This window comes from Felis catus, chromosome D1 (genome assembly GCF_018350175.1).
Source record: "Felis catus isolate Fca126 chromosome D1, F.catus_Fca126_mat1.0, whole genome shotgun sequence".
Taxonomy (NCBI): domain Eukaryota; kingdom Metazoa; phylum Chordata; class Mammalia; order Carnivora; family Felidae; genus Felis; species Felis catus.
In genome coordinates, this window is record NC_058377.1 from 58,915,390 (window position 1) to 58,942,512 (window position 27,123).

Genomic DNA, 27,123 nt, shown 5'->3' on the forward strand with positions numbered 1-27,123 from the left:
ATGGAGGGTTGATAGAGGATTTTTGTTTTCAATTTTTAAGCTTATTTATTTCTGAGAGATAGAGACAGAGTGTGAGCAGGGGAGGGGCAGAAAGAGAGGGAGACACAGAATCCGAAGCAGGCTCCAGGCTCTGAGCTGTCAGCACAGAGCCTGACGCGGGCTTGAACTCATGAACTGTGAGATCATGACCTGAGCTGAAGTCAGAGGCTTAACCGACTGAGCCACCCAGGTGACACTGTTTGTTTGTTTGTTTGTTTGTTTGTTTGTTTTTTCTTTCTTGTTGTTTAGATGGGAGACATTATAGCATATTTAGAGATCCATCCAATAAAGAGGGAAAAGTTGATGTTGTAGGAAGAAGCACAATTACTGGATTGCTATTCTTAAGTTATAGATTGTAGTGTAAATACAAAGGGTTGGCCTTCAGAGCACAGGTAGTTCTTCCAAATAAGAAGAAAGATGACAGAGTGTATGGGTGCAGAAGTAGGGAGATTGGTAAATGTGGTGGGACATGTAGGCATTGTCTTCTGGTAGCTTCATTATCAGCTGAAAGTGTGGTCATAGTAGAGGTGTGAGATGAGAGGAAAAAGTGGGAAATAATTGTGTAGAAGATTGAGAGAATAAGAGGATTTAGGGGAATATAGTAGAATTGCTGCATAGCACTAAGGAGTTACTAGAATGTATTAGACATCAATTTAAACTGAGACCAGGCAGCATGATTATGGTTTTTTCCAGTAACATTCTGCCACACAGAGACTGGTATGGTGTAAACAGAACTTTGGATTTAACCAAGGTTGAAATTTTATTTTTAAAGTTTATTTATTTTTGAGAGAGAGAGTGGACATGTGCACACAAGTGGGGGAGGGGCAGAGAGAGAGAGAGAGAGAGAGAGAGAGAGAGAGAGACTCTGTTAGCACAGATCTGAATGCCTGGCTCATACTTCCAAACTGCTAAATCATGACCTGAGCCGAAGTTGGATGCTTAACGACTGAGCCATCCAGGTGCCCCCAGGGTTGAAATTAGATTAGAATGATAGAAAGAGAAAGGGGCAAGGGTAATAAGTATATAAACATAGGGAGTGGTTATAATGGTGGAGCATAAAACCGTCTGGATGAGGAGCTGAGAAGGGAAATATGAGACAGGGAAGAGACGGGGAAGGGGGATAAGATAGAATGGATTGTGGATTCCAATAGAGTTTAAATAATTGTTGGAGTCAGAATCCTAAAGAGAATGAGTGAAAACAGCAGGTGTTGGTCAGAGATTAGATGGTTACTTTGGGATTGGTTAGTGGTAATGGCAAAGTCTAGGTTATGACCGTGGGAGTCCTGTTTCCAAGTGAGTAGCCTTAGGAAAATTCTGCAGTCTTTCTGAGCCTTACTTTTCTCTTGTGAAAAATGGGAATAATGCTTATTTTGCAAAGTTCACATGAGAATTAAATGATAATGTAAATGTAAAAATATATGACATACAGTATCTAGCATGTGATAGTTTCTTAAAAGAATTTCCTTCCTTTCTGTCATAATTTTGAGCCTCATTTCATGACCTGTGCAGAATAGCAAAATACCATACATGCTTAGTATCTTATGCCACAAAATTACATATATGGAGCCTAGTGAAATAAAAACATTTAAAATCCCTCTACACCCATTATTATTTTTCCTCAGTTTAATGAAAAATACCACTACCATTGCAACTATCACTATTATGTTAACAAGCACTAACATTTCTACTACAGTTCTGCTTCTGTTACTATTTATTCATTAAAAGAATCTCTGCCAAGGGTTTTTACTTCATTTGCATTTACTATTATAAAATAACCCTGTGAGATACATGGTGCTGGTATTTTTGTTATTTTCTCCATTTGCCAGTTGAGGAAATGAAAGTATAGTGAAGTGTGCTACATATGATTATTTTGGTTGAACTAGAACTTGAACCCAGGTCTTCTGATTAACTTGTAACTAAATTATTTTCTTTTCATGGTGTCTCATTATATAGAATATGTTTGCATGCTATAGATCTGCTACTCTCCAAAGACCTCTTTTTAAACTTTACAAGGATTTTTCTTTTTATTGTATAGTCCTCGTAATATATATATCCATTCATTTTTTTCATGCAGTATGTATTTTCATAACCTTTCTAAATCTTAGACCATGTGTTTAGGCCCTAGGAATACAATAGTGAGACAGACATGTACCCCTACCTTCATGAAATATTCACTATAGTGAGAGTGACAGACATTGACTAACAATTACATAAAAATATGTATAATTGAAGGAAAAGTGCTGGAGCCATGTAACGAATAACAGAGAGGAACTTGATGGAGTCTGTGGGTTGGGTTGGTGGTGATCATGAAAGGCTTCTCTAAGGAAGTTATATTTAAGCTGAGATTTGAGGGATGAACAACAGTCAACTAGGTGAAGACTGAAAGGGAAGAGAGTGCTCCCTATGAGGAGAGCCTGGATGAAGGATCCTCCCTCCCTTCCTCCCTCCCACCTTTCCTTCCTTCCTCCCTCCCTTCCACCTTTCCTTCCTTCCTTCCTTACTTCCCTCCTTCCTTCCTTCCTTCCTTCTTCCCTCCCTCCCTCCCTCCCTCCCTTTTCTCTTTCCTTCCTTTCTGTCACATTTCATAGTGCTTCTTTCTCATTTTAATTATGATTTTAAAATGTATTTTAAGTGCAAATTAATAACTACAAAGCATAGTACTGAATTTTTCTCTCTGCATTCTCTGAACAGTTTGGACTGTTTAGGAGGGGCTGTGGTGAGTTTACATCCCAGGTTCCATCAGTTGTCATGCAGGCTATGGGCAACTTTAATTTTGCTGGGTTTTTTTCCCCAGCTTTATTGAAAAATAATTGACATATATCACTGTAAGTTTAAGGTATGTATACAGCTTGATGGTTTGATTTACATATACTGTGAAATGATTACCACAATAGGTTTAGTTAACATCCATCATCTCATATTCATTTTGCTTTTGTGTTGACAGCTTTTGCTGGCACCATACACTGAATCTTTTTTCCAAAGGGAATGTGATATACTTCTGGTTAAATAAAAGAATATTTCCATCTAAACTAATTCATTTGATGTATTACAAAACCTAATCCACTATATAAACTAATCATTTCCTTATTTGAAAAATATAGTTACAATGATTTTTAGTTCTTTTATTGTTTAACTTATTTATGAGACAGAGCATGCACGCACATGGGCTGGGAGGGGCAGAGAGAGAGAGAGAGAGAGAGAGAGAGAGAGAATCCTAAGCAGGCTCTCTCTCTGCTCAGTGTGGGGCTCGATCTTAGGAATGTGAGATCATGACCTGAGCCAAAATCAAGAGTTGGACAGACATTTAACTAACTGAGCCACCCAGGCACCCCAAGGTTTTTTTTTTAGTTCTAAGTAGTAGCATTTATGTAGCACAAGGTATCATACATTGCTATAGTAGAAAATCCATGTGGCACAAGAAGGAAAATCTTAGGAGATGAATATTATAATCCATCAGTGCAAGCATCTCATTTTTTAAAAACAAAATACCCTCCATTGTTATGGTAAGTTATAAAATATGTTTAACTAGTGCAGGTGCATACTAGAACTGACTAAGGAATTAGCAAAGTAGAAGAGAAGCTTTGAAAAGGACATTAGCTACAAAAAGCAAAAGATGAATAATTCTTTGAATTTCCCAAGAGATTGCTGAGCACATTTATCAAGTAAAGGTGATGGGAATTGCTTGGAATGATTCCAAGCCACAGTAGGATGCTGGCTAAGCATTGTTACAACACAGAAACAGATGGAGAACATTGCTACCATAGAACTCTTTTGTCAGAGAAATAGACTTCTCAAGTATGTAAGCAATTGTTTATGATTTTTTTCCAGCTATATCAATTTATGTAAGAGAATAATATGATGTAGTTGAAAGAGAATGTATTTTAGAGGTACTCAACCTTCATCTATATCTCAGTACTACCACACTCTTTTGTGATCTAGGGTGATTTTCTAAATCTGTCTAAGGCTTGCTCAGTTAGCCCATCTCTAAAATTAGGAAAATATCTTAATGAAATAATGAAACTTGATATCCATAATGATGACCCTGAGACAGTGAAAGGTCTGGACAGTCTGAATTCACTAATTTTTATAGCATTAGCTTTGTCTGGAATTGCAATCCTTTACTCCATTACCAAGAATAGCTAATGAATCAAGATAGTCATTGCAGAGATATAAAGGAATAAAGTATATGTTGTGTTTCTCCCTTTATGTGATAAAAATTTTACTACCTATATATATAAACCACTATAAATACACTTTCAACTATAAAGAAAACATCCATTCTGTTTCACAGTGCTAGCCAGTAAGCATAAGGTTAGCCAACTTTTTTCCTTTTCCCTGCCTAATACTTTTCTGTCCCTCTTTGAATTTAGGAGCATGTATCCTGTTTGGAAATCTTTTCTTGAGGGAACAATGCAGGTAGCCCAGTCTCGGATCAATATATGTGAAAACTATAAAAACTTCATTTCTGAGCCTGCAAGGACAGTGAGAAGCTTAAAAGAACAACAACTAAAAAGGGTATTGTTTCTATTCTTTTCTTATATGCGTTTTAATATCTAAGTGCTCCATTTGTAATCTGTAAGGTTATGTTAAATTGCATTTAACACCTTGAGCTTTTCTATATGGTCACAAATATTTCTGATTTCAACATGGACTTTTTGATTTCAACATGTTACTAGGATTTTTTTATTTCATCATATTCTTTCTAACTGCTGTGTTTTATTAACTGACAAAAGTGAGTATAATTTGAATCTGGATATTCTGAAAAGGTCAATGAATACTTCTTACAAACACCACTTTTCATCCTAATTCAAGTAAATAGATTTACTTAGTTGTACAATATTTTTATAGTTCAGTGTATAATAAAGTAGTTAAATGTTATTAATCCCACTAAGTCTTGAAAAAATTCATCTTGGTTTTAACTTGAGTCATTTTGCATAATAATTTAAAGGAAGTTGACACATTTTGACCAAATATGTGAAACTTATTTTCTTATTTTTCACCTAATAAGAAAACTTATTACCAAAAATGGTGTACTCTAAAGTTTAATTATATAGGTTATATAAAATTAAAGTTTTCAAATAGATCTACTTCTTTGATTATACAGAAATCAAAAATTCATAGAAAAAAATCACTATTAAATATGTTTATGAAGTGCTTGCTGTTGAAGGTAGTTGAATTGTATCCTTTTTTGGAGATAGAGTTACAAATACAAATTATTATGATGCCTAATAAGTAATTAAATATTTCCTATGGAAGTATCAATGCTTTAAAAAATATTAAAGTAATCATTTAAGGAAATAGTCATTCAAAAACCATCCAGTGTTTTAATTCTAATTATCATTTGGATTTTCAAAATTGTTTTATAAAATCTAAAAAAACTAATTTTCCTTGTTTGCCAAAGATGATATTTGTAGTATAAAATCAGTATGTTAAATGTATTTTGTGTTTATATAAAATTTTCATCTCTTTCAAGCACTTGTGTAATATCAGTTGGTTTTAACATATCTGTATAGGAATGCCTTTTTTTAGCTCAAAATTACCTTTTCAAAATTACATAACCACTGACCAAACAATGCTTTTGAGTTGTGAAAATATGTGTTTTGTGTGTGTGTATATATATGTATATATGTATGTATGTATAAAACACATACATGTATGCAGAGAGAGGGTAGAAGATAGAGGCAGAGAATTTATACTAGCGTAATTTCCTAACTGGGAGGAAATACTGCATTTCACATAGCCAATGCATTGACCAAATCTAATTGAATTACTGGAAAAGTCTACTTTTCTCAATATCAGAATATTTTGAAAGAGTTTCTCTTCCATTGGGAGAATAGTCTCTGTCCCGAATTTAACCAGCGTTCCTGGGCAGAGGATGTTTGATGAAATTTGACAAGTCCTCTTATCTGTGAATTATATTATATTATAGCTGGAAAAAAATGGTGTTTATGTTCCATCTAAGCAGTTGTTGGACGTTAGGTACATATTAGGTGTACCCTTTACAACTCTGAGATTACAGACGACAGAAACCTACTTCAGACTAGTTTAAGCCAAGAAAATAATGTATTAGCTTGGATAACTGAAAATTCCAGGGGTGGATCAGACGGTTGAATGACGGTATTAGAATTCAGTCCTTCTTTCCATCTAGTAGGTCTGTTTGCCCCTGAAGGCTTCATTCTTTTTTTTTTTTTTTTTTTAATTTTGTTTTTTATTTTTTAAAATCTACATCCAAATTAGTTAACATATAGTACAACAATGATTTCAGGAGTAGATTTCTTAATGCCCCTTACCCATTTAGCCCACCCCCCCCACAACCCCTCCAGTAACCCTGTTTTCCATATTTATGAGTCTCTTCTGTTTTGTCCCCCTCCCTGTTTTTATATTATTTTTGTTTCCCTTCCCCTATGTTCTTCTGTTTTGTCTCTTAAAGTCCTCATATGAGTGAAGTCATGATTTTTGTCTTTCTCTGACGGACTAATTTCACTTAGCATAATACCCTCCAGTTCCATCCACATAGTTACAAATGGCAAGATTGCATTCTTTTTGATTGCCGAGTAATACTCCATTGTGTATATATACCGCATTTTCTTTATCCATTTATCCATCAATGGATATTTGGGCTGTTTCCATACTTTGGCTATTGTTGATAGTGCTGCTATAAATATGGGGGTGCATGTGTCCCTTCGAAACAGCACACCTGTATCCCGTGGATAAATTCTTAGTAGTGCAATTGCTGGGTTGTAGGGTAGTTCTATTTTTAGTTTTTTGAGGAACCTCCATACTGTTTTCCAGAGTGGCTGCACCAGCTTGCATTCCCATAAAGGCTTCATTCTTTAGCAACTCTCCACATGGTGGCCCCCAAATGAAGGATTTATAAATCTTATAGCTAGCAATCCCTCACTTTGCATTTTCCCAAAAGTTCCAACGAAACTTCCCAAATTGAGGCTCATTGGCCTGTCTTGGGTTACCAAGACCCCCACGTTGGGGTTTACAGTCTTCATGTAAACTATATGTACTAAAAATGGGGAAAGATAATTTTCCAAAAGAAAATTGAGATGGATTTCCAAAGGAAAAACCATGGAAATAAAGACAGAGCAAGCAAAACAACAGATAGCCACTGTAGTTGGCCTCTCCAATTGTACTTCCCAAGCTTTACAACAAATTGACTCCATATAGGATAAATAGATGATCTATTCTTTTTCCTTTGCTTCTCTAACCTTTCCCCCATTTTTTTTTTTTTTTTGCCTTTTGGATTAATTGTGTATTTTTCATTTCTTCTTTTTTTTTTTTTTAACTTTAGTGTGATAACAGTTAACATGAGATCTACCTTCTTAACAGATTTTTAAGGGGCGCCTGGGTGGCGCAGTCGGTTAAGCGTCCGACTTCAGCCAGGTCACGATCTCGCGGTCCGGGAGTTCGAGCCCCGCGTCAGGCTCTGGGCTGATGGCTCAGAGCCTGGAGCCTGTTTCCGATTCTGTGTCTCCCTCTCTCTCTGCCCCTCCCCCGTTCATGCTCTGTCTCTCTCTGTCCCAAAAATAAATAAACGTTGAAAAAAAAAATTTAACAGATTTTTAAGTCTACCATACGGTATTGTTATTTATAGGCACAATGTTATACAGCTAATCTTGGGTTTACTCATTTAGTATAACTGAAATTTTGGTTGGTTAGCAGTTCTTTCTTTCCTCTTCTTCCAGCCCCTGCTGACCAGAATTCTATTCTTTGCTTCCATGAGTTTTACTGTTTTAGATACTTCATGTAAGTGGAATCATGCAATATTTGTTCCTTTGTGACTGGCTTATTTCATTTAGGGTAATGTCTTGCAGGTTCATCTATGTTGTTGCATATTGTAGGATTTCATTCCTTTTTAAGGCTGAATAATACTCCACTATTAGTATATGCTACATTTTTTATACATTCATGCATTGCTCAATACTTTGATTGTTTCCTTACTTTGGCTTTTGTGAATAGTGCTGCTGTGAACATGGGGTGCTAATATCTCTTTGAGATCCTGATTTCAATTATTGTGGATAAATACTCAGAAGTGGGATTGCTGGATCATATAGTAGTTCTATTTTTAATTTTTTGAGAAACTGCCATACTGTTTTGCTTATTGCACCATTTTGCATTCCCAGCTGTGTATAAGGGTTCGTGTTTCTCCATAACTTCACCAATGGTTATTATCTTTTGGGTTTTTTTTTTTATATGTATGTAATAACTATCCTAGAAGGTATGACGTATCTCACTGTGGTTTTGACTCGCATTTTCCAGATGATTAGTGACATTGAACAATCTCACATTTTTCTTTTCTTTTTTTAAAAGTAATCTCTACTCCCAACATGGTGCTTAAACTCATGAACTAGAGATCAAGAGTCACGTGCTCTACTGTCTGAGCTAGCTAGGCACTGCACTTGTATTTTTTTATTATCAATTTTTGCTCTACTATTAGCTTTTTAATTTTATAATTTTGTATTATTCTTTTACTAGTTACCTGAGAGACTCCAGTATGCCTCCCTGACTTAGTCCAGTTTATCTGGAATTGGTACTTACACTATTCTCCAAACTTTCAATTAATTTAATAAAGTTTACCTGGAATTAGTATTTACTACCTTATACACAATATAAAAATCTTCCAACAGTGTAATTCCATTTGCCTCCCCATTATAACTTTTGTGCTGTCAGATCTTTTGAATTTGTTCATATGACATTTGTACTTTTTAATGCATTTTCTCTATTTCCATCTTTTTTTTCTTTCTGTACTTCAGTCTGAGTATTTTCTACCAGTGTCTTACAGTTCATTAATATTCTGTTTTAAGCTATTTCCAATCTGCTTTTAAAACATATTTTGGAGTCTTAATGTGTTTCTCAGTTCTAGAATTTTTATTTTATTTTTTAAAAACCAATTCTGTGTTTCTGGTGAAGTTGTTCTCCATGTTTTTCCTTTATTCTCTTAAATAGGTTACTCCTGATCTCTGGTTCATGATTCCACTGTCGAAATCACTATAGGTCTCCTTTTTTTTTTTTTAATTTATTTATTTATTTTGAGAGAAATAGAGTGTGAGTGGCTCTGTACTGTCAGTGCAGAGCCCAATATGGGGCTCAATCCCATGAACGGTGACACCATGACCTGAACCAAAATCAAGAGTCAAACACTTAACTGACTGAGCCAGCTAGGCACCCAAGGCCTTTTTTTATCATTTACTGTTTTTCTTGGGTTTTGGTTATGCCTCATAATGCTGGCCATTGTGAATAAAAATTATAGAGGCTCTGGAATATGTTTTTTATTTCCAAAGAGTTAAATTTTCTAGCAGGCAGATAGAATACTGTCAGATCACCTTGATCCTGTTAGGGTCTGGTTTTAGCCTTTCTTAGGGCTGTTCTGTTTCACCATTGTCCATATTTTGGTATAGGGTGCCTATCAAAACCCTTCTACTTTGACAAGACTTGACTCTAACCTCTGTCTTCTCAACATCATGTAGCTGTTCTGATCCTCTGGTACTTGCTCAGCTTATTAGCCTTTCAGCTGCTCTTCTTTACTGGATTTCTTGGGATTTTATCCCATACATGCCACTTAGAAGTTAACTGATGACTCGGGGAAATTGCATACAGATCTTTGGGCTTGCTTCTCTGTAGCACCCTTCTTTCCAGAATTTAGCCTCTCAAGTTTTTCCTCTTGTAGCATCCTTAAACTCCGACCTCTATTTACTTAATCTAATAAGATTGCCTGTTTCTCTGTACCCTGATTGGACAAATGCCCTAAGAAAAAAAATCACCTTAAATGTAGAGCTTACCTAGCTGGGCTTCCCTTCTTCCATATATCATAGTCCTGTAAGTCCAGTGTATATTATTGTTCTTTAGTGCTGGTATCTTTTAAAAACCTGTTTTGTCCAACTTTTACAATTTCCAGACTAGAAGAAGGTAGTCTGAAACAACTTGTTTTGTCATTATCACAGCCAATTTTGTTTTCCGTCAATAACATTTTAATGGTCATGTTCGTTTAAAAAATTTTCTCTATTTTGTCAGTTTTCTAAGATGGGGTAAATTCAGCCATATTACAATTATAAAACGTCTGTCCATTGTGATTATAACGAGAATAATATTATGGCTTTTTCGAAATGATTTTCTGTATGCTGGCATTTGCTTATAAAACAAAACAAGAGCCATAATAATCTAAGACTTTTGCCATTTTTAAAAATTGAGATATAATTCACATAACATGAATTTCAGGTGTATAATGTAATGATTTGATATTTATATATATATTGCAAAATGATCGCCATACTAAGTCCAGAAGTCCAGTTAACATCCATCATTGTATTAATTATTAGTAATACTTTAGTTCATATCTTTCTCATGCAAACTAGAGTTTATGTTTCTTTGAAATAGTTGGGATTTACACTTGGATAACACTTTAGAGTTTGTAAACTGCTACCATATCCATTATAGTCTCATTTGATTTTCCTATCAACTTGTTAGGTATATGAATCTTATTATTTTACAAATGATAAAACCCAGCCTAAAAAATGTTAAAGAGACTTAGTAGTAAATAACACAGCAGAAACTTGAATATACTGCTTCCTAATTCCAAATCCTATGCAATCTTCTAAAAACGCTTGAACTTTAATACTTAAATACGTTTACAGAAAAATACATACAATTCCTTTACCTTAGTAGACTACTTAATTATCTTACTCCTTTTATCTTCTTAGTTTTTGCAATAGTTACGATTAATACGTTGATCATTTTTTAGCATATCCCATTTTCTTCATTCTATTTCCTAATTAATTGTTCATGTTTCTATGCAATCTTTGTGTTTACTATTTTTAATTTCTGAATGAATTTTTTATTTATTCTACTTTATTTAATCATACCTTTGTTTTTGGACATTACCACTAAGTCTGCAATAAAAATTAACTTTTTCTTTGAAGTTACTTCCTTAACATGAATTTCTAGGACATGACTACTAGGTTAGAGAATTTACTGATTTGTGGGACTTTAATGTATTGGGTCAAGTTGCTATTTTATTTTTAATCCTCTCTTCAAGTTATTGCCAAGTATATCTTATTCTAAGATCTGTGTCATACTTAGGTATCATATTTTTAATTTCTTCACTAGAATTCTAGTATCCAAGTTTGTCACCATTTTATATAATACCTTATCCTTAAGGTAAACTTGTACATTCATTTCTGTGTCTGCTCAGTGCTGATAACTCTTGGTAAAGAGCTGGGCTTATACCATACCAAGTCTTTTCCTAACATATAGGCATTATTAAGTAAGCTTCTTTTTAAGTATATAACTTAGTCCCCTCAGAAAACTGGATTCCTATGAAGAAATTTAATCTAAACTTGGAAAGGAAATCCTAGGTAATCTTTTTCTTTGCAAATTAAGTTTTATGACTTGTATTTAACAAATATTTTTGGTGCAGACATATCTCAAAAACATTGTAGGTTGATTTCATACCACTACAATAAAGCAAATATTGCAGTAAAGTGAGCCAAATGAATTTTTTGGTTTCCCAGTGTATATAAAAGTTATGTTTACCCTATACTGTAGGCTATAAGTGTGTGGTAGCTGTGTCTAAACACACACACACACACACACACACACACACACACACACACACACAGTGTACATACCTTAATTTAAAAATACTTTATTGCTAAAAATGCTATCTATCATCTGAACTTTCAGTGAGTCATAATCTTACTGCTGATAGAGGGTCTTTGCCTTGATGTTGGTGGCTGCTGATGATCAGGGTGGTGATTGCTGAAGGCTAGTGTGGCTGTGGCAATTTCTTACAATAAGACAACAAAGGGGTGCCTGGGTGGCTCAGTCAGTTAAGCATCTGACTTCAGCTCAGGTCATGATCTCACAGCTCGTGAGTTCAAGCCCCACATCAGACTCTATGCTGACAGCTCAGAGCCTGGAGCCTGCTTCAGATTCTGTGCCTCCCTCTTTCTCTTTGCCCCTCCCCTGCTCATGCTCATTCTCTCTCTCTCTCTCTCTCTCTCTCTCTCTCTCTCTCTCTCTCTCAAAAATAAATAAACATTAAAAAAAATAAGACAACGAAGTTTGCTGCATCCATTGACTCTTCCTTTCACACACAATTTCTCTGCAGCATGTGATGGTGTTTGATAGCATTTTACCTATAGTAGAACTTCTTTGACAATTAGAGGCAATCCTCTCAAACACTGCTGCTGCTTTATCAACTAAAATTATGTAGTATTCTAAATTGTCATTTCAACAGTCTTCACCAGGAGTAGATTCCTTCTCGAGAAACCACTGTCTTTGCTCATCCATAAGAAGCAGTTCCCCATCTATTCAAGTTTTATCATGAGATTGCAACAATTCAGACACATCTTCAGGCTCTACTTCAAATTCTAGTTCTCTTGCTATTTCCACCACATCTAGTTCTTCCACTAAAGTCTTGAATCTTCAATTTGTAAAAAATGCAATATCTGCAGCACAGGAAAGCAAAGTGCAATGAAATGAGGTATGTCCTTGTTTTGCTGTGTGCGGAGCAATTTCCTTTGACAAAAACTCAAATTACTCTGACTTCAAACAGTTCATTTTGGTGATGGAAGACATTTGGTTAAGGATTTACTAAATGCTAGGGAAGAATAGGTCATAAAAGATCTCTTCATTGTACACATGGGCTATCTATCTAATATTATTTGATGAACAGTATCTTAGAAACTTATGTAAAGGGAAAAAAAAAACAAGAATAGAATCACCCTGAGTTTTCTGATGAGATTTTTGAGAAATCCTTTCAAAGATATGAACTGTCATAAGATCCCCCTGATATTGTCACATATAGAAAAAGTAATTTAATTGGTAGCCTTTTATAGATGAAAATGAATTAAGTAATCAGGTCTAAGAGATACATCTTATCCTTCGAAGGGTAGGCATATGAGCAGTGAGTGGCTGTGTGTGGGTCTGTGCACGTGTACACACCTATGTTCTCATGTACCCATGGTGTTCATTTGTGTGAATATACTGATATCCTAGCCACATGATGTGCAATCCACATGAAAAGCTTTGACCAATTGTGTTTAGTTTCCTCTCGAAATGTTCAACTTAGCAGACCCTTTCCATGTATGTAAATCACCACAGGATTCTTGAGCTTCCCTTCATTGATTAGTTTTTCTGAGCTGTCAAGCTCTATTGTTTTGGATGAACATTTTGGTTATAAATGCCTTATACCTGACTCCTCTTTTAAATAATCTGTCTCATTTTCCCATTAAACATGGTTTTCAGACCATGCCCCAGTTTTTGGTTCTTATTTTTATTTGTATGTATGTATGTATGTATGTATGTATGTATGTATGTATGTATGTAAATCTATGCCCAACACGGGCCCAAACTCATGATCCCAAGATCAAGAGCCGCATGCTCTTACAAGAGGTTTGTTGAGGTGCTGGGTAATCCAGTCAGTTAAACATCCAACTCTTTATTTCAGTTCAGGTCATGATCTCACAATTTGTGAGTTTGAGCCTCCTGTCAGGTTGCACAGAACCTGCTTGGAAGTCTCTCTCTCTCTTCCCCTTTCCCATTCATGCACATGCACGCCCTCTCTCAAAGTAAATAAATAAACAAGAGGTTTATTTATGATAAGGACTATTAAAAATTAAAGGGAAAGACAGATTTTTTCTACAAGATAAAAGCTTACTATTTTAGTGTATCTATAAAATGAAATATTATTCAGCCATAAAAAGAAATGGAGAAATAATACATGATACAACATAGATGAACCCTAAATACATTATGTGAGGACTTAGGACATATAAGGCCACATAGTTACATGATTCCATTGATAAATGAAATGCAGGAAATTCATAGAGACAGAAAGTAGATTAGTGGTTTCCAGGGACTAGGGATAGGGGAAAATGAGGAGTGAGTGCTAATCGGTATGGGGTTTCTTTTTTGGGTGATGAAATGTTCTGGAATTAGTGGTAAATGGTTGTACAACCTTATAAATATACTAAAACCCACCAAATTGTATACTTTTAAAGGATGAATTTTGTGGTATGTGGATTACATATCAATTTTTTTAAAGCTTACTATTTTAAGATAAAGTATCTCTACATGAGTTGTCACAAAACTGGGGTAGGTACTATAATGGATTAACATGGTAAATGATAGCATCACTTTCTCACTTTATGACTTTGGGTAAATTATTTAACCACTTTAAGTCTATTTCCTTATCCTAAAATAGGACTAGTATGAACACTTTTACTAGAGTCATTTGGAAGAGTAAATGTGATAATATTTATAAAGTACTAAACTTAGTGCATTCTGCCTATGTGCCCATAGAGAGTCTTCTTAAGTTTAACGAAACATTGAGACTGTCATGATTATTGTAGGCCATACCTGGTATGAGGTTAACTTAGAAGGACATTGGAACAGGGAACACAGTTAACCATCAGGGCAGCATCTAGTGCTAGTATTTAGTTCTTTCACTGGTGTATGTCTTAGTCTACATAGCCAACCACGGTTATTCTGTTTGGTTCCTCAGGTAAGAGATCTAGGGCAAGAGAATGAGAGAGAATGTACAGGGGTAGCTACAGGCCCTAAAGGAGACTAAAAGCTTTTATGACAACTTTACAGACAGAGCTTCCAAAGTCTATGAGAAGGACACATCCAGACACAGGAATTACGATACTCAAAAAAGCCTACAGCCAGCGCTTCTCCACCAGATATTTATAGTTCATTTGTACTTTGATGCAGTTTGCCTGTCGGGTTCATAAGCAGTGTTACCAAATAACACAGTTGACATTGTGTCTTCATCAGGTTTCTGTTGAAACAGAGACCTAGAAAGTTAAGCAAGGGTCCAGTTTTCATGCAGAGGAGAAAGGTGGCTTTTTAACCCTTTATTCACAGCCTGACACTTGATAAGTGCTCAGTAAATATGCCCATAGAGAACCTTCCAGGTTTTGCACTTTCTGTAAAGTAGTCCCTTTTTACTTTTTAAATATTTGTTTATTTATTTTCAAGAGAGAGCACAAGTTGGGGGGGGGGACAAAGAAAGAGACACACACACAGAATCCAAAGCAGGCTCCAGGCTCTGAGCTGTCAACACAGAGCCTGACGCAGGGCTCGAACCTATGAACCGTGAGATCATGACCTGAGCTGAAGTTGGACACTCAACTGACTGAGCCACCCAGGCACCCCAAAGTTGTCCCTTTCTTAACACCTAATAATTTCTGGGAAACTCTAGCCTATATGTCACATGTGTAAGTTTGTGCTTTATCTATGCTATTCCAGTGTCCTTGCTCTATCTACTCCATGCTGTTCAGCCTGGCACAATAGTCCCTCACCAATATCTCCTCCTACTTTGCTGAGTTTTTTTGTCAGTCTCCACTAAATACTATTTCAGGCTCAGAAGTTTTTCAGTGAGAGCTTCCCTAAATTTGTCTCAGGCTGGCAAAACTTTTCAGTGGTTTGTTTCAAACTGGGAAAAATGTTTCCCCTTTGGATATCCAGAAGAGTTCCAAAGCAATGTTACTTTGGCCCAATTGTGTTATAAAAATTTATTGATTAAACATTTCTTCGAGTTAATTTCTTCGAGTTATCCCTTCTCTCAGAGTGTATAGGTGTATCCAAAGAATTGAGCTGGCAGTAATTTTGAGTAGTAACTGTTATGTGGTACCCAGGTTTCTTGCTTCTCTTCTTCATCTCGGACTTAATGTCAGACTTGTCAGATTTCATTCCTTCTTTCCCCGAGTAGAATTCTTCACTACCTTTGCACCGTCAGTTCCCCAAACATGTAGAGACTTTATTAAGATTATGAAGAGTGCTCACTTTGGCAGCACATATACTAAAATTGGAATGATACAGAGAAGATTAGTATGGCCCCTGTGCAAGAATTATGAAGAAATACAGAATTGCTTTGTTCTTTTGCCTTTATTACCATGAAATCTCCAATAATAAAAGCATTTTCATTGTTGCTTTTCTTTTGCTTTACCTTACTGTCAGTTATCAGCGGCACTGTGGTTATTTCTCAAAGCAGAGTTGTTAAGCAAACTGGGACAATATTCAATACCTTACTTGAGATGGGAGTACCAGCTGTTCACTGGATTTTAATTTACAATTTGACGGAGACTAAAGTGCTGATTTTTCTCCTGGGTTTCCATCCTGAGGGCATGGTGCATAGTCCTTAGGACAAATTCATTTTTGGTAAGCCTGAAAACTAATATCATAATAATTGTCCTTTGTATTTTACAGTGTGTGGACCAGTTGACGAAGATCCAAACTGAATTACAAGAGACGGTGAAAGATTTAGCTAAAGGCAAAAAGAAGTACTTTGAGACTGAACAGATGGCTCATGCAGTACGGGAGAAAGCTGACATCGAGGCAAAGTATGTGTTTTAGCATTTCTGAAAAAGTAATTATGCAAATAAATGTTATTTTTGCCAGTACTTTGTTTCCTATTAATATAGGGCATAGACTCATTCTCAGGTTATCTTGGTTTCGTCTGACCTATAAATGTTACATACTTTCAAATTTTTCTTTCATATTGGCTGATCTCATTTCAATTAATATAGCAATAAGAGAATGTTTGATCAGTCAGTTTCACGTTCAATTGAATTATGGAAAGGAAAGAAGACAAATGAACATGGTATCGAAAGCTTAGCAAAAGCCTGTTGAAGTTGCTGTGGTATCTGAGTATCAGGATTTAAGAGCTTCATTTTTTTCATGCTAGACTCTAAATCAGTTGTATTTGGAAATCCCTGATCCTTAGCATGCCATTGAAGGACCTTGGCATTGAAGGACCTATGCTCTTTGACATATAAGAGCACTAACCTCAGTATAGAAATCCTGACTCAAGCACAGTTTCTCTCTTATGTGAAGTTCTAATACATACACTTTTTTTTTTTTAATTTTTTTTTTCAACTTTTATTTATTTTTGGGACAGAGAGAGAGAGAGAGAGAGAGAGAGAGAGAGAGAGCATGAACGGGGGAGGGGCAGAGAGAGAGGGAGACACAGAATCTGAAGCAGGCTCCAGGCTCTGAGCCATCAGCCCAGAGCCTGACGCGGGGCTCGAACTCATGGACCGCGAGATGGTGACCTGGCTGAAGTCGGACGCTTAACCGACTGCGCCACCCAGGCGCCCCTACATACACTTTTTTAATGTGTGCTTTAGCAACTGTGTGAATTTTACTCTTAATATATGTGACTTATAAGTCCTTGATTTTGAGAATAATTAGGAAAAAAAGAAACTGGCATTTGGTACAGAAGGAACTGGCAGTTGGTAATAAAAAAGAGATCTAAAACAAGCAGTAGAGATTTTTGCTATGACAAGTTGAGGAAAGATAAAAAGTTTTTGAGAAAAAATAAACCTGTGTCATAGAATGGTACTCTAAAGAGGTCTGTGAGGAGAGTTGAGACTCCCGTTTAATGCAAAATCTGGGACTCTGAACTGCTAATCATGAAATCAGAAAGGTTATGAACACTTGTACACACTAGCAACTAGTGGGTGAGGTTCGTTCGTTAATATGCTTTTATCAGCAGGAAGTTAAGCAATCTCATAACCCTCTTGTGAAAATTTAGTGTATCCTTGAAAGTTTATGTAGTACCAAAGTATGGTAGACGAATACTCATGAAATACTTAATGTTACTGGAAAACATATTTAATATTTCCCTAATTTAGTTTATTGTCTTTATGATTTTATTTTTGTGAGCATACAAATATTTCCCATACTTTCATAGAGTCAATGAACCCATCTTCCCAATAAGACCTGAAGATTTTAGATTAGATAATCTCTAATAGGAATTTCCTCTCCTAGTGGTTTTTAGGAATTTGTTTTTTAAAACTCTCAGGATTCTAGAACAGAGAGTTGACAGATTTGTAGAGCATATGTAAATACCTACTTTAGCCAAGGGCCACAGAGTGTAAATGAGGACAATTGCAAGGCTATTCCTAAGAAGTCTAGATTTGACAGGGTCTAATTCACAGATGCTGATCTCAAGAAACTGCCTTCTAATATGGCCCAAATTCAAAGGGATTGTAGTATATAAGACATTTTATCTCAGTGTGTAACTTCTCTGGAAAATTCATTCAACTACAGAGTACGAAATGTTTCTTTATCTTCATTCACTCACTAAACGTTTATTGAATAATTATATTGGGTGCTGTGAGTATAAAGATGAGTAAGATAAGCTTTGCATCCTTAAGAAATTTAAAGCCTAGAATTAAAGACAACTGTGTTTAAAAGTAACTTTATGACTTGTTTATTCACAGCAAATTGAAAGAAATTAAGTGCCTCATGTCACTAACATATTTGCTGTAATTGTATGAAAACACTGTTTTGTAAGCCTAGAAAATAGATTAATTTTGCCTCATGAAAAAGGAAACCTTTATAGAAGAAGTGGTATTTGGACAGAATCTTGAAGAAGATGGGAAGGAATATCAGAAAGGGGAAGTGAAAACTAGACTATATGTAGTTTTGGTAGGTGATTTGACAGTAAGATGTGCACATTAGGAGAGAGCACACAAGGAAGAGGGAAGGGAAGGATGAGTTCCATTTTGGATGTGTAGGTTCTGAAGAGCCTGTAGGACTCTGAGGTGAATAAATTTGGTAGGGGGTCACGTATCTAACTCTCAGATGAGAATAGGGCCTATCAGATGATTGCCTATCAGGGTTGATTGCCTATCAGATGATAGCTATAGGGTTGAAATCCTATATTAGATGAGAAATTGAGTTTGAGACCCTAAGGAGCATTAATTAACATTTGGAAGTAGATGATGAAGAGGAGTGTGCAATACAATTCACCATTCATATATATCTTATTTTTTATAGATCATAATCTTTGAGCACAGGAACTGTTTTTTCTTTTTTTTTTAATGTTTATTTTTGAGAGAGAGAGAGAGAGAGAGAGAGAGAGAGAGATCACAAGCAGGGGTTGGGGGGCAGAGAGAGAGGGAGACATAGAATCCAAAGCAGACTCCATGCTCCAGGCTGTCAGCACAGAGCCTGATGTGGGGCTCAAACCCACAAACCGTGAGATCATGACCTGAGCTGAAGTCAGATGTTTAACTGACTGAGCCACCCAGACGCCCCAGGAACTGTATTATTCTATTACTAATACCTTCTTAAGTTCCACACAAGAATTATATGAAAATTAGCAAATGAAGCAGAAACTAGAAACTTAAAACCTTATTTTGGAAAATCCAGGTGCAACTCAGACTATTTGGATAATGACTACAATAAAAAAGGAGAATCAAGAATACCCTAGTCTTTTTTAGTCTTGAACAGGCTGTCCAAATTTTAAAGCTTGTGGCCTTTGCTTTCTTTCTTTTTTTTTTTTTTTAACGTTTATTTTTGAGACAGAGACAGAGATGAACAGGGGAGGGGCAGAGAGAGAGGGAGACACAGAATCTGAAACAGGCTCCAGGCTCCGAGCTGTCAGCACAGAGCCCGACGCAGGGCTCGAACTCACGGACCGTGAGATCATGACCTGAGCTGAAGTCGGATGCTTAACCGACCAAGCCACCCAGGCGCCCCAGGCCTTTGCTTTCTTAAATCAAAATGAATAACAATCTGATTAATAAAAACAGGCAAAACCCTAGGAAATATGAATATGGCAAGATAGAAAATAACAGGAAAATCGTGGACCTTATTTTTTTTTAAACACTGGGGAAGTAGTTAGGATGCGTATGTGTACGTCCCTGAATGTTTCTCTTTTGTTAGAAAGATCATAGACTGCTTTTGCTCTCCTCCTCACATTTGCTGTGCAGAGACTGGCTTGCTGCGCCTTCCATTCCCAGGTGGTCTGCAACTTGACTTCGTATTATGGCATAGCATTCAGCACATGCCCTGAGTTCTCCCATGGCAGTCACCATAGCACTGCAGTCGAGACAAACATTGCTGCCTCAAAAGTCACTGGTTGTGGGGGTGTTGGTTATTCCTTAGTGTTTGTTGACTTTCTTCTTCTGGTTATCTCTAGTTGTTTGGGTAAAACCAGCATTTTGTTAGATTATTGTTTCCTTCCCAAACCAAAAGGGATTGAGAGAAATAAGGACACCAGAATGGGAGAAGATTGAATAGAACAAAATCATATAGGGCAGAGAGAACAAGGACTTTCTCACTGTATTCAAATACTGTATTAACAGTGGACTTTTTTTTTTTTAATTTTTTTTTCAACGTTTATTTATTTTTGGGACAGAGAGAGACAGAACATGAACGGGGGAGGGGCAGAGAGAGAGGGAGACACAGAATCGGAAACAGGCTCCAGGCTCTGAGCCATCAGCCCAGAGCCTGACGCGGGGCTCGAACTCACGGACCGCAAGATCGTGACCTGGCTGAAGTCGGATGCTTAACCGACTGCGCCACCCAGGCGCCCCAACAGTGGACTTTTAATGGGAGAAAAAAATAGAATTAAGGACTTTCAAGAGTCCGGTAATATCATGCTATGAATTGCACTGCAGGTGTTACAGCATATTGCCCACGGCGCTGAAAGCCTAAGTTTTGCCTCCATAGATTGGTCATCCCTAGGCATCCTTAAACTTTCTTATGGGAACTAAAGTGTGTGTAATTGTATGATAATGGAAATAAACTGTAGTTCGATGACTCTTGTTTATTAAGAGATACCAATATATTGGATTTGTCAAATTGTATTTTTGTCATTCAGGATATTTTTATTAAATATCCCAATATTTTCTGTTGCACTACAATATTCTTCCTGTAGTAAAATAAAGGAAAATAATCATTGCTGTCGGTTTTCTGTTTGTTAGTACTCTTTAATAGTGTTGTGGAAAGTGTCATTTTAAAAAAAGTTTGGAATTATAATACTTAATAAGGTTTATATGTAATTTTATAATTTTATTAAACATACTATTTTCTGTTTTATTATAGATCTAAACTTAGTCTTTTTCAGTCAAGAATCAGTTTACAGAAGGCGAGTGTAAAGGTAAGTTTTTGAAAATTTTCACAATTGAGAAACCTTAGCTTATTAAAAAAATTGGTTTTTTTGAGGGTTAAAGTCAGTTATTTCCACCTAATGTAGAGAAGCATATTTAAGTCATTAACTTAGGGAAGAAGTTTCCTTCCCACTTCATGGGAGTTTTTCACCCAGATGTCAGCACTTGGACACCACTTGCTTGTCAAGATTGCTTCAGAGATTGGTTTCTATACTTTACCTGCTTAGGTAGCCTATTGTCTGTAACTCTTAGTCCAAGAGGCTTAGTCCACGGGCTCTAGAAAATCTCTGCAAAATCCATTTCATTCATATTTACACACTTGAGTATATATTCTGGGCCAATGCAAGTGAGATTTTTCTGTGGGACCCTTAAGCTGTGGATACCTGATAAGTTAAATTTAATAACCTGCCTTTGGCTGTCATGATCCCAACTAGCACCCAGTTCTTTTGGCACATGAGGAGTATTGATTTTTTTTAAAAAACTTTTCTAACTCCCAACAGCTTTACCCATGTCTTTGAAGATAAGGTACTTACTCAATTTGGAACCTTTATTTTCCCATCTGAATAAAATGAGCAAAATATTTTGAAGTTTCCTGAAAAGCTTTGGAAGTAGGTTAAATGTAAATAAAAAATATGTAAGAACACTCTTACCATGTATAACAGTTCTAATCACTGTTTATTTAATTTCTTAACAGTGTTGAATTTTTTTTTTTAATTTTTAAATTTTATCTTAAGTAAACTTTGTGCTACACATAGGGCTCGAACTCACAACCCTGTGATCAAGAGTCACCTTCTCCACTGACTGAGCCAGCCAGGTGCCCCTAGTGTTGAGTATTTTTTTATGTGTATGAATATTTTTCCACGTGGTTACCTTTACTCTTGTTGAGGAGCCATTAATTGCCAGCTAAGAATGGTATCTTTATATATTTTACAGTTCAGTTGTCAGTTTGCATTGATTTTTTTCTTTTACTATGTTTTAGTTAAAAGCCCGGCGATCTGAATGTAATTCCAAAGCTACCCACGCAAGGAATGATTATCTTCTTACATTAGCAGCAGCAAACGCACACCAGGATCGCTACTATCAAACAGACTTAGTTAACATTATGAAGGTAATACAGACTTAATATCTGTGGTAATTTTGTTTCATTAAAGACAAAACAACTTATGAGTTGAATTAGGCAGATAGGATTAAGTGTAAGTACAGTAGCAGCCAGGCTTCTTTGCAATTCATTGAAGTATACTTGATACTGTTTGGGTAGCCTCTCTTTCAGGTAATTTTGAATTAATTTTTAATGTAAAATATCATTCAAAACCAAATCACAGTAAAAGACTGTATTATGTATTAGTCTCTAGCAGGTGGCAGATGTTTACTATATAATGGCTATTAATATATAAAATACAAAATAAGATTATTTTTTTAAAGCTTAGATTTTTAAAATTTCACAATTTTATTCTTAATTGATATGGAAACTTATACATTAATGTTTTATGATTTTGGGTGTCCATGAGAAGACAAGAAAATGCCTAGTAGTTCTATGAAAATGTCTCTACCCTGGATATCACCCTGAAATGTAGATAGATTGTATTATGTCTCTTATGTACTCAAACTCTATCTTGGTCTTTCTTTGATTATACATCTATGTGTATCTTTAACTTTCACTGAAGTAAAGGAAAACTTTTTAACTTACTGCCAGCTCCCCACTTGTTGCTGGTATATAATTTTACATAGGGTGTATCTCATTTTCTCCTGTCTTCTCAAGGACCCAAACATTTGATTATTCTTTCTCTTATATTTTCAAACCTTCCTTTTCAAATGCATTGTTATTTTCTTAATGTTTTTTTGAATTTTTCATTTTAGAGAGAGAGTGGGGGAGGGGCAGAGGCATTGGGGTGGGGGAGAGAGAGAGAGAGGGACAGACAGAGAGAGAGAGAGAATGAATCCTAAGCAGGCTCCTTGCTCACCGCGGGGCCCGACATGGGGCTCAGTCCCACGACCATTGGATTGTGACCTGAGCTGAAATCAAGAACCAGATGCTCGACTGACTGAGCCACCCAGGCACCCCTCAAATATGTTGTTCTTATTGACTGTCAAAACACATTACTTTCATTGAATTGCTTGCTTTACAAATCATAAGTGTTGAGAATGGGGATGCAGTAGGAGTGGGTGCTCTTTTTTCTACAGTGGTTCTGGGAAGGAGATAAACTCTATGTAGGAACTATAAGTTCTTTCCTTGAAAGTAGAGACAGGACATTTCCTGGTTCGTTCAGGAAAAAATAGGACTGATGGAGAGAGTCAAACTGGGCTAAGAAGTATCCAGTTGCAGAATTTTTTCTTTCCTTTTTGTTCACTGCCTGAAATCCCTTTTTCCTAGCCTGTTTTGATTTCTACTGGTTAGAATACAAGTGGTAAGAAAAACAAGGGCTTCTTTTGACATCTCAGATGAAAAGTCTGCATACGTTTTCCCATAAAATGTTGGACCTAGAGGCTTAGGCATTTTAATATCTTAGTAGGTGTCACACGGTGCTTCATACTTACAAGAACCAACAAGAGACTTGATCTCTCATTATAACATAGTTTCTCTAGGGGGGAAAATACACACACACACACACACACACACACACACACACACACACAGTCTCAAACAATCCATTATTAAAGAAGATACTCAATACAGCTTGTAATTCAAAGTTGTGATTCCCTATATACAGTCAAAGCTGTTGACTATATATTTTCCCTTTGAATACTTTAAAATAAACATATTAGTTTAAGCAGCAGCAAAAATAAAATCTTTATGTTTTTTAAATTGAATCCACAGCCAAAAAAGATCTCTTTCTTAAAACCCTATGGCCTTTGATAAACCGGGAAAGGTACAGTATTCTTTTGGGGGTCTGCCCTCTGCCCCAAAACAAAGATTAAGTTAATGGACCTGGCCAGCTCTCAGATTATATATCTTTGAAGTTACTTTGAAGTTCTAATGCAGATATTTGATCAGCATTGGGTAGGTTATGCTTCAGATTACTCATTTCATGAGACATTGTAAGGTCCTGAAATGATAAAAATAGAGGCAGGAGTCTCCTTTCTTCCCTTAAAATAGAAAAATGTATTCTCAGTTTTCATGTTGTGTCTGTGTTAATTCATTTTCTTCCTCATGTTAATTCTATAGTCTGCATTTTTGGAAAACTCTTATCCATTGTATTGTAGCTACTAAGTAAGGTTCTATCATTGAATTGACAGTGGCCCTTTCTTAGAAATGTCTTATTTTCTGAATTGTTGTTAAGGTTCTAATGCCCTAGCTAGAATCTTAAAAACAAATAAACAAACAAACCAAAAACCCCTCTGAATAGCTTAGAAGCAAGATATTTGATTCATTGATTTAATTGTGTGCTTTTAGTAGTCATAGTGTGGTAGCTACTGGACCACACTTTGGGAAGAATCAAAGATAAGCAATATACTCTTTTTATCCTCAAAGAGCTCAATCTGGTGAAAGAGAGAGAGATACATAAAAATGATTATAAATTAGGGGGTGACTCAGTCAGTTAAGCATCCAACTTTGGCTTTCAGGTGAATTCTAGCCCGAGTCAGCTGACAGCTCAGAGCCTGGAGTCTGCTTTGGATCCTGTGTCTCCCCCGCTCTCTGCCCCTCCCCAGCTCTCACTCTTGTCTTTCTCTCTTTCAAAAATAAATAAACATTAACAAAAAATTTTTTAAAGAAATGATTACAAATTAGAATACTGAAATTACTTTCTGCTAGAGGACCGTAGTTAATGATATAACAGCTATCTTTTTTTTGATTGCTTAATATTACTCTTAATATTACTCCTAAACACTTTAGCATATTATCCCTTCTCATTTTTTTTCCTTTATCCTAGTTTAGTGTTCATAGTTCATTATGACTAGACTAGAAATGAAATTCTAACTCAAGTTGAACGCAGATAACCTCTTTCTTTGTACCTGCATCTAAGTAGCCGAGTACTACTGAAGAAAATCTTTCAACAGAACAGAACACATTCATGTTCATAAATTAATGTGGAACCCAGTCTCAAATGGACCCTCGACACTGCTCAGATATCCTGCTGTATTTCCCTGGTTAACTTTCCCTACTATTTTTAACACTTTTTTCAACTTTTTCCATCTCAAACCTCAAACTTTCCTCTTCTCTTTCACACTTAGCAAATGGTCTTTCTTCCTAATTTACAGAGAAAATGCAAGCTATTAAAAGGGAACTCCATTATTTTCCCATTATCTGCCTTCATGCATGTTCAAGACTCTGCCAAGGAACCCCAACCTTTGAGTTGTTTATCCTGTCTAAAGATGATCTTTTCACCTTAGCTTTGGATATCTTACCGCCTTCTGCCTTTTCAGGATCAAAACAACTGATTATTCTCTTTTCTTCTTACATTTATTAGACATTGTATTCTTAGGTTAAACATGTAGAAGAGGGAAAAAAATTACAGAAGAGACCTTAAATGCCTGGGAATGAGAGTGAAGCAGCTATTTAGGTGTCAAGCATGGCTAGGCTCTCTGTCTAGGTACTTGTAAATACGTGATTTCATTTAGTTTTCATGACATCTTTCAAACTAAATATCATTATCCCTGTTTTACAAATCAGGTAGCAGAGGCTCAGTGAGTTTCATTGGGTATGTATATAATAGCCAGGACTTAATTCAGAGTTTCTATGACTTCAGAGCCTGTGTTCTTTACTACAGATCACATTGTTCTTTTCTACATACCATTCCAATCTTCTTGATAGTAAAGAGGAGTATAATTAATAGTAGCCTACTGTGAATATCATAAATTCTGAGAGAACTGTAAAATAAAATTAATAATTGAAAATTGCAAATTCTCCCCTGCTATAATAAGATCATGTATAATAAGATCATCTAAATACATGTATTTAGACAGGTTCCCCAAGGAATATTTTGTATTCCTTATGCCAATACTGATTAAAACACGTACTAAATATACTGCTCTGTGTCTGTGTATCATCAGGCAGTTATTTTTGAACTCCACACTAAAAACAAAAAAGCTATTGCTAGGACATGGAAACCAGACAACTGATTTTATCACATCTATAGATAGCAGTTGTATTGGCTGCTGGGAAGTAAGTTTGTTCCTTAGAATTCCTTTTTTTTTTTGGTAGCATATTCTCGTACAGTGTATAAACTGATACTTTTATTAGCTTGTGGAATATTTTCTTAGTGGTTTGGATAAGGAAGGATGAAGCACAGTGTATCATAGTAGAAAAGACAAGAAATGTCAATCTAATGAAGGATTTGAAAAGTTTTATAACACTAGGACCTTATTTCTAAACAAATGCTTATCGTCTTCAGTGGAAGCTAAATATATCTGGGTGATATATTTATCATATATAATTGAACAAAGTAATTTGTTATATATGTTATTTTATATACATACATATATATGAAATATGTACATATTTTGTACATATTTTGTACATATTGTATGTACATATTGTACATACGTAAATATACATATTATGTGCGTTTTGTATATATTTACATATATATAAAATATGTTCTGTATAATTGAACAAAGTAATAAAAGTTAAACATCTTTCTATGTGACAGAAACCTAGAAAATACGATAACATGGCATATCTTTTGCAGATGTTTGTTTTGATTAAATGAAGAAAAAGTCATTATTGGTATCTAGGTCCCTTATTTTTATGGCTTTTCTAGCTAATTACTTACTACGCCAAAAGCCTTCCTCATTCACTTGGGAGATTGTAGAACTCGTTTTTTGAAATTTTAAATCATAGCTCTTCTGGTTTCCCTGCCAACTAACTCTCTAGCTATTGTACTTCTCATTCACCTAATAATGTTTGTTCACTTAACAAGTTAGCATGGAAATCCCCAAATCTCAAGGTTGGCTCTCTGCTTTTCTTACTTTGTATCCTCTTTCTTTATGCCCTCTCTCTTAGAAAAGAGTAGTCATTTGGTCCAATTTTTATTAATATTGTTTGAATCCCAAGTGTATATATTAACCATACCCTTATGATTATCCATGGTTTGCCTTTCCATCAGTGGCCGAAATTTTCTAAATTGGAGGCAACTCTGTCCCCCATCTTTCCTTTGAATAAGCACCCTAGCCTAGTTTTCAGGTGACAGCTGCTATCAATCTGTCCTCCAGAGCTCTAACGGTGCAC

The 27,123-nt window shown here is 35.8% G+C and overlaps 1 protein-coding gene and 1 non-coding gene across 6 annotated transcripts in view; both read left to right on the forward strand.

The window, feature by feature from the left end:
• The window catches only part of FCHSD2 (FCH and double SH3 domains 2), a 298,964-nt gene that overhangs the window by 153,884 nt on the left and 117,957 nt on the right, over positions 1–27,123 (forward strand). For all 5 annotated transcript variants that reach the window (XM_019811869.2, XM_019811868.3, XM_011286612.4 and 2 more), the window contains 4 exons: positions 4,410–4,554; positions 16,261–16,394; positions 20,893–20,947; positions 21,937–22,065. In XM_019811869.2, the coding sequence (XP_019667428.1) occupies positions 4,410–4,554; positions 16,261–16,394; positions 20,893–20,947; positions 21,937–22,065 (463 nt within the window). The remainder of the gene's footprint in view (positions 1–4,409; positions 4,555–16,260; positions 16,395–20,892; positions 20,948–21,936; positions 22,066–27,123) is intronic.
• On the forward strand, positions 15,830–15,935 carry LOC111556785. The gene has a single exon (XR_002736513.1). It is a non-coding gene; the product is annotated as a U6 spliceosomal RNA (small nuclear RNA).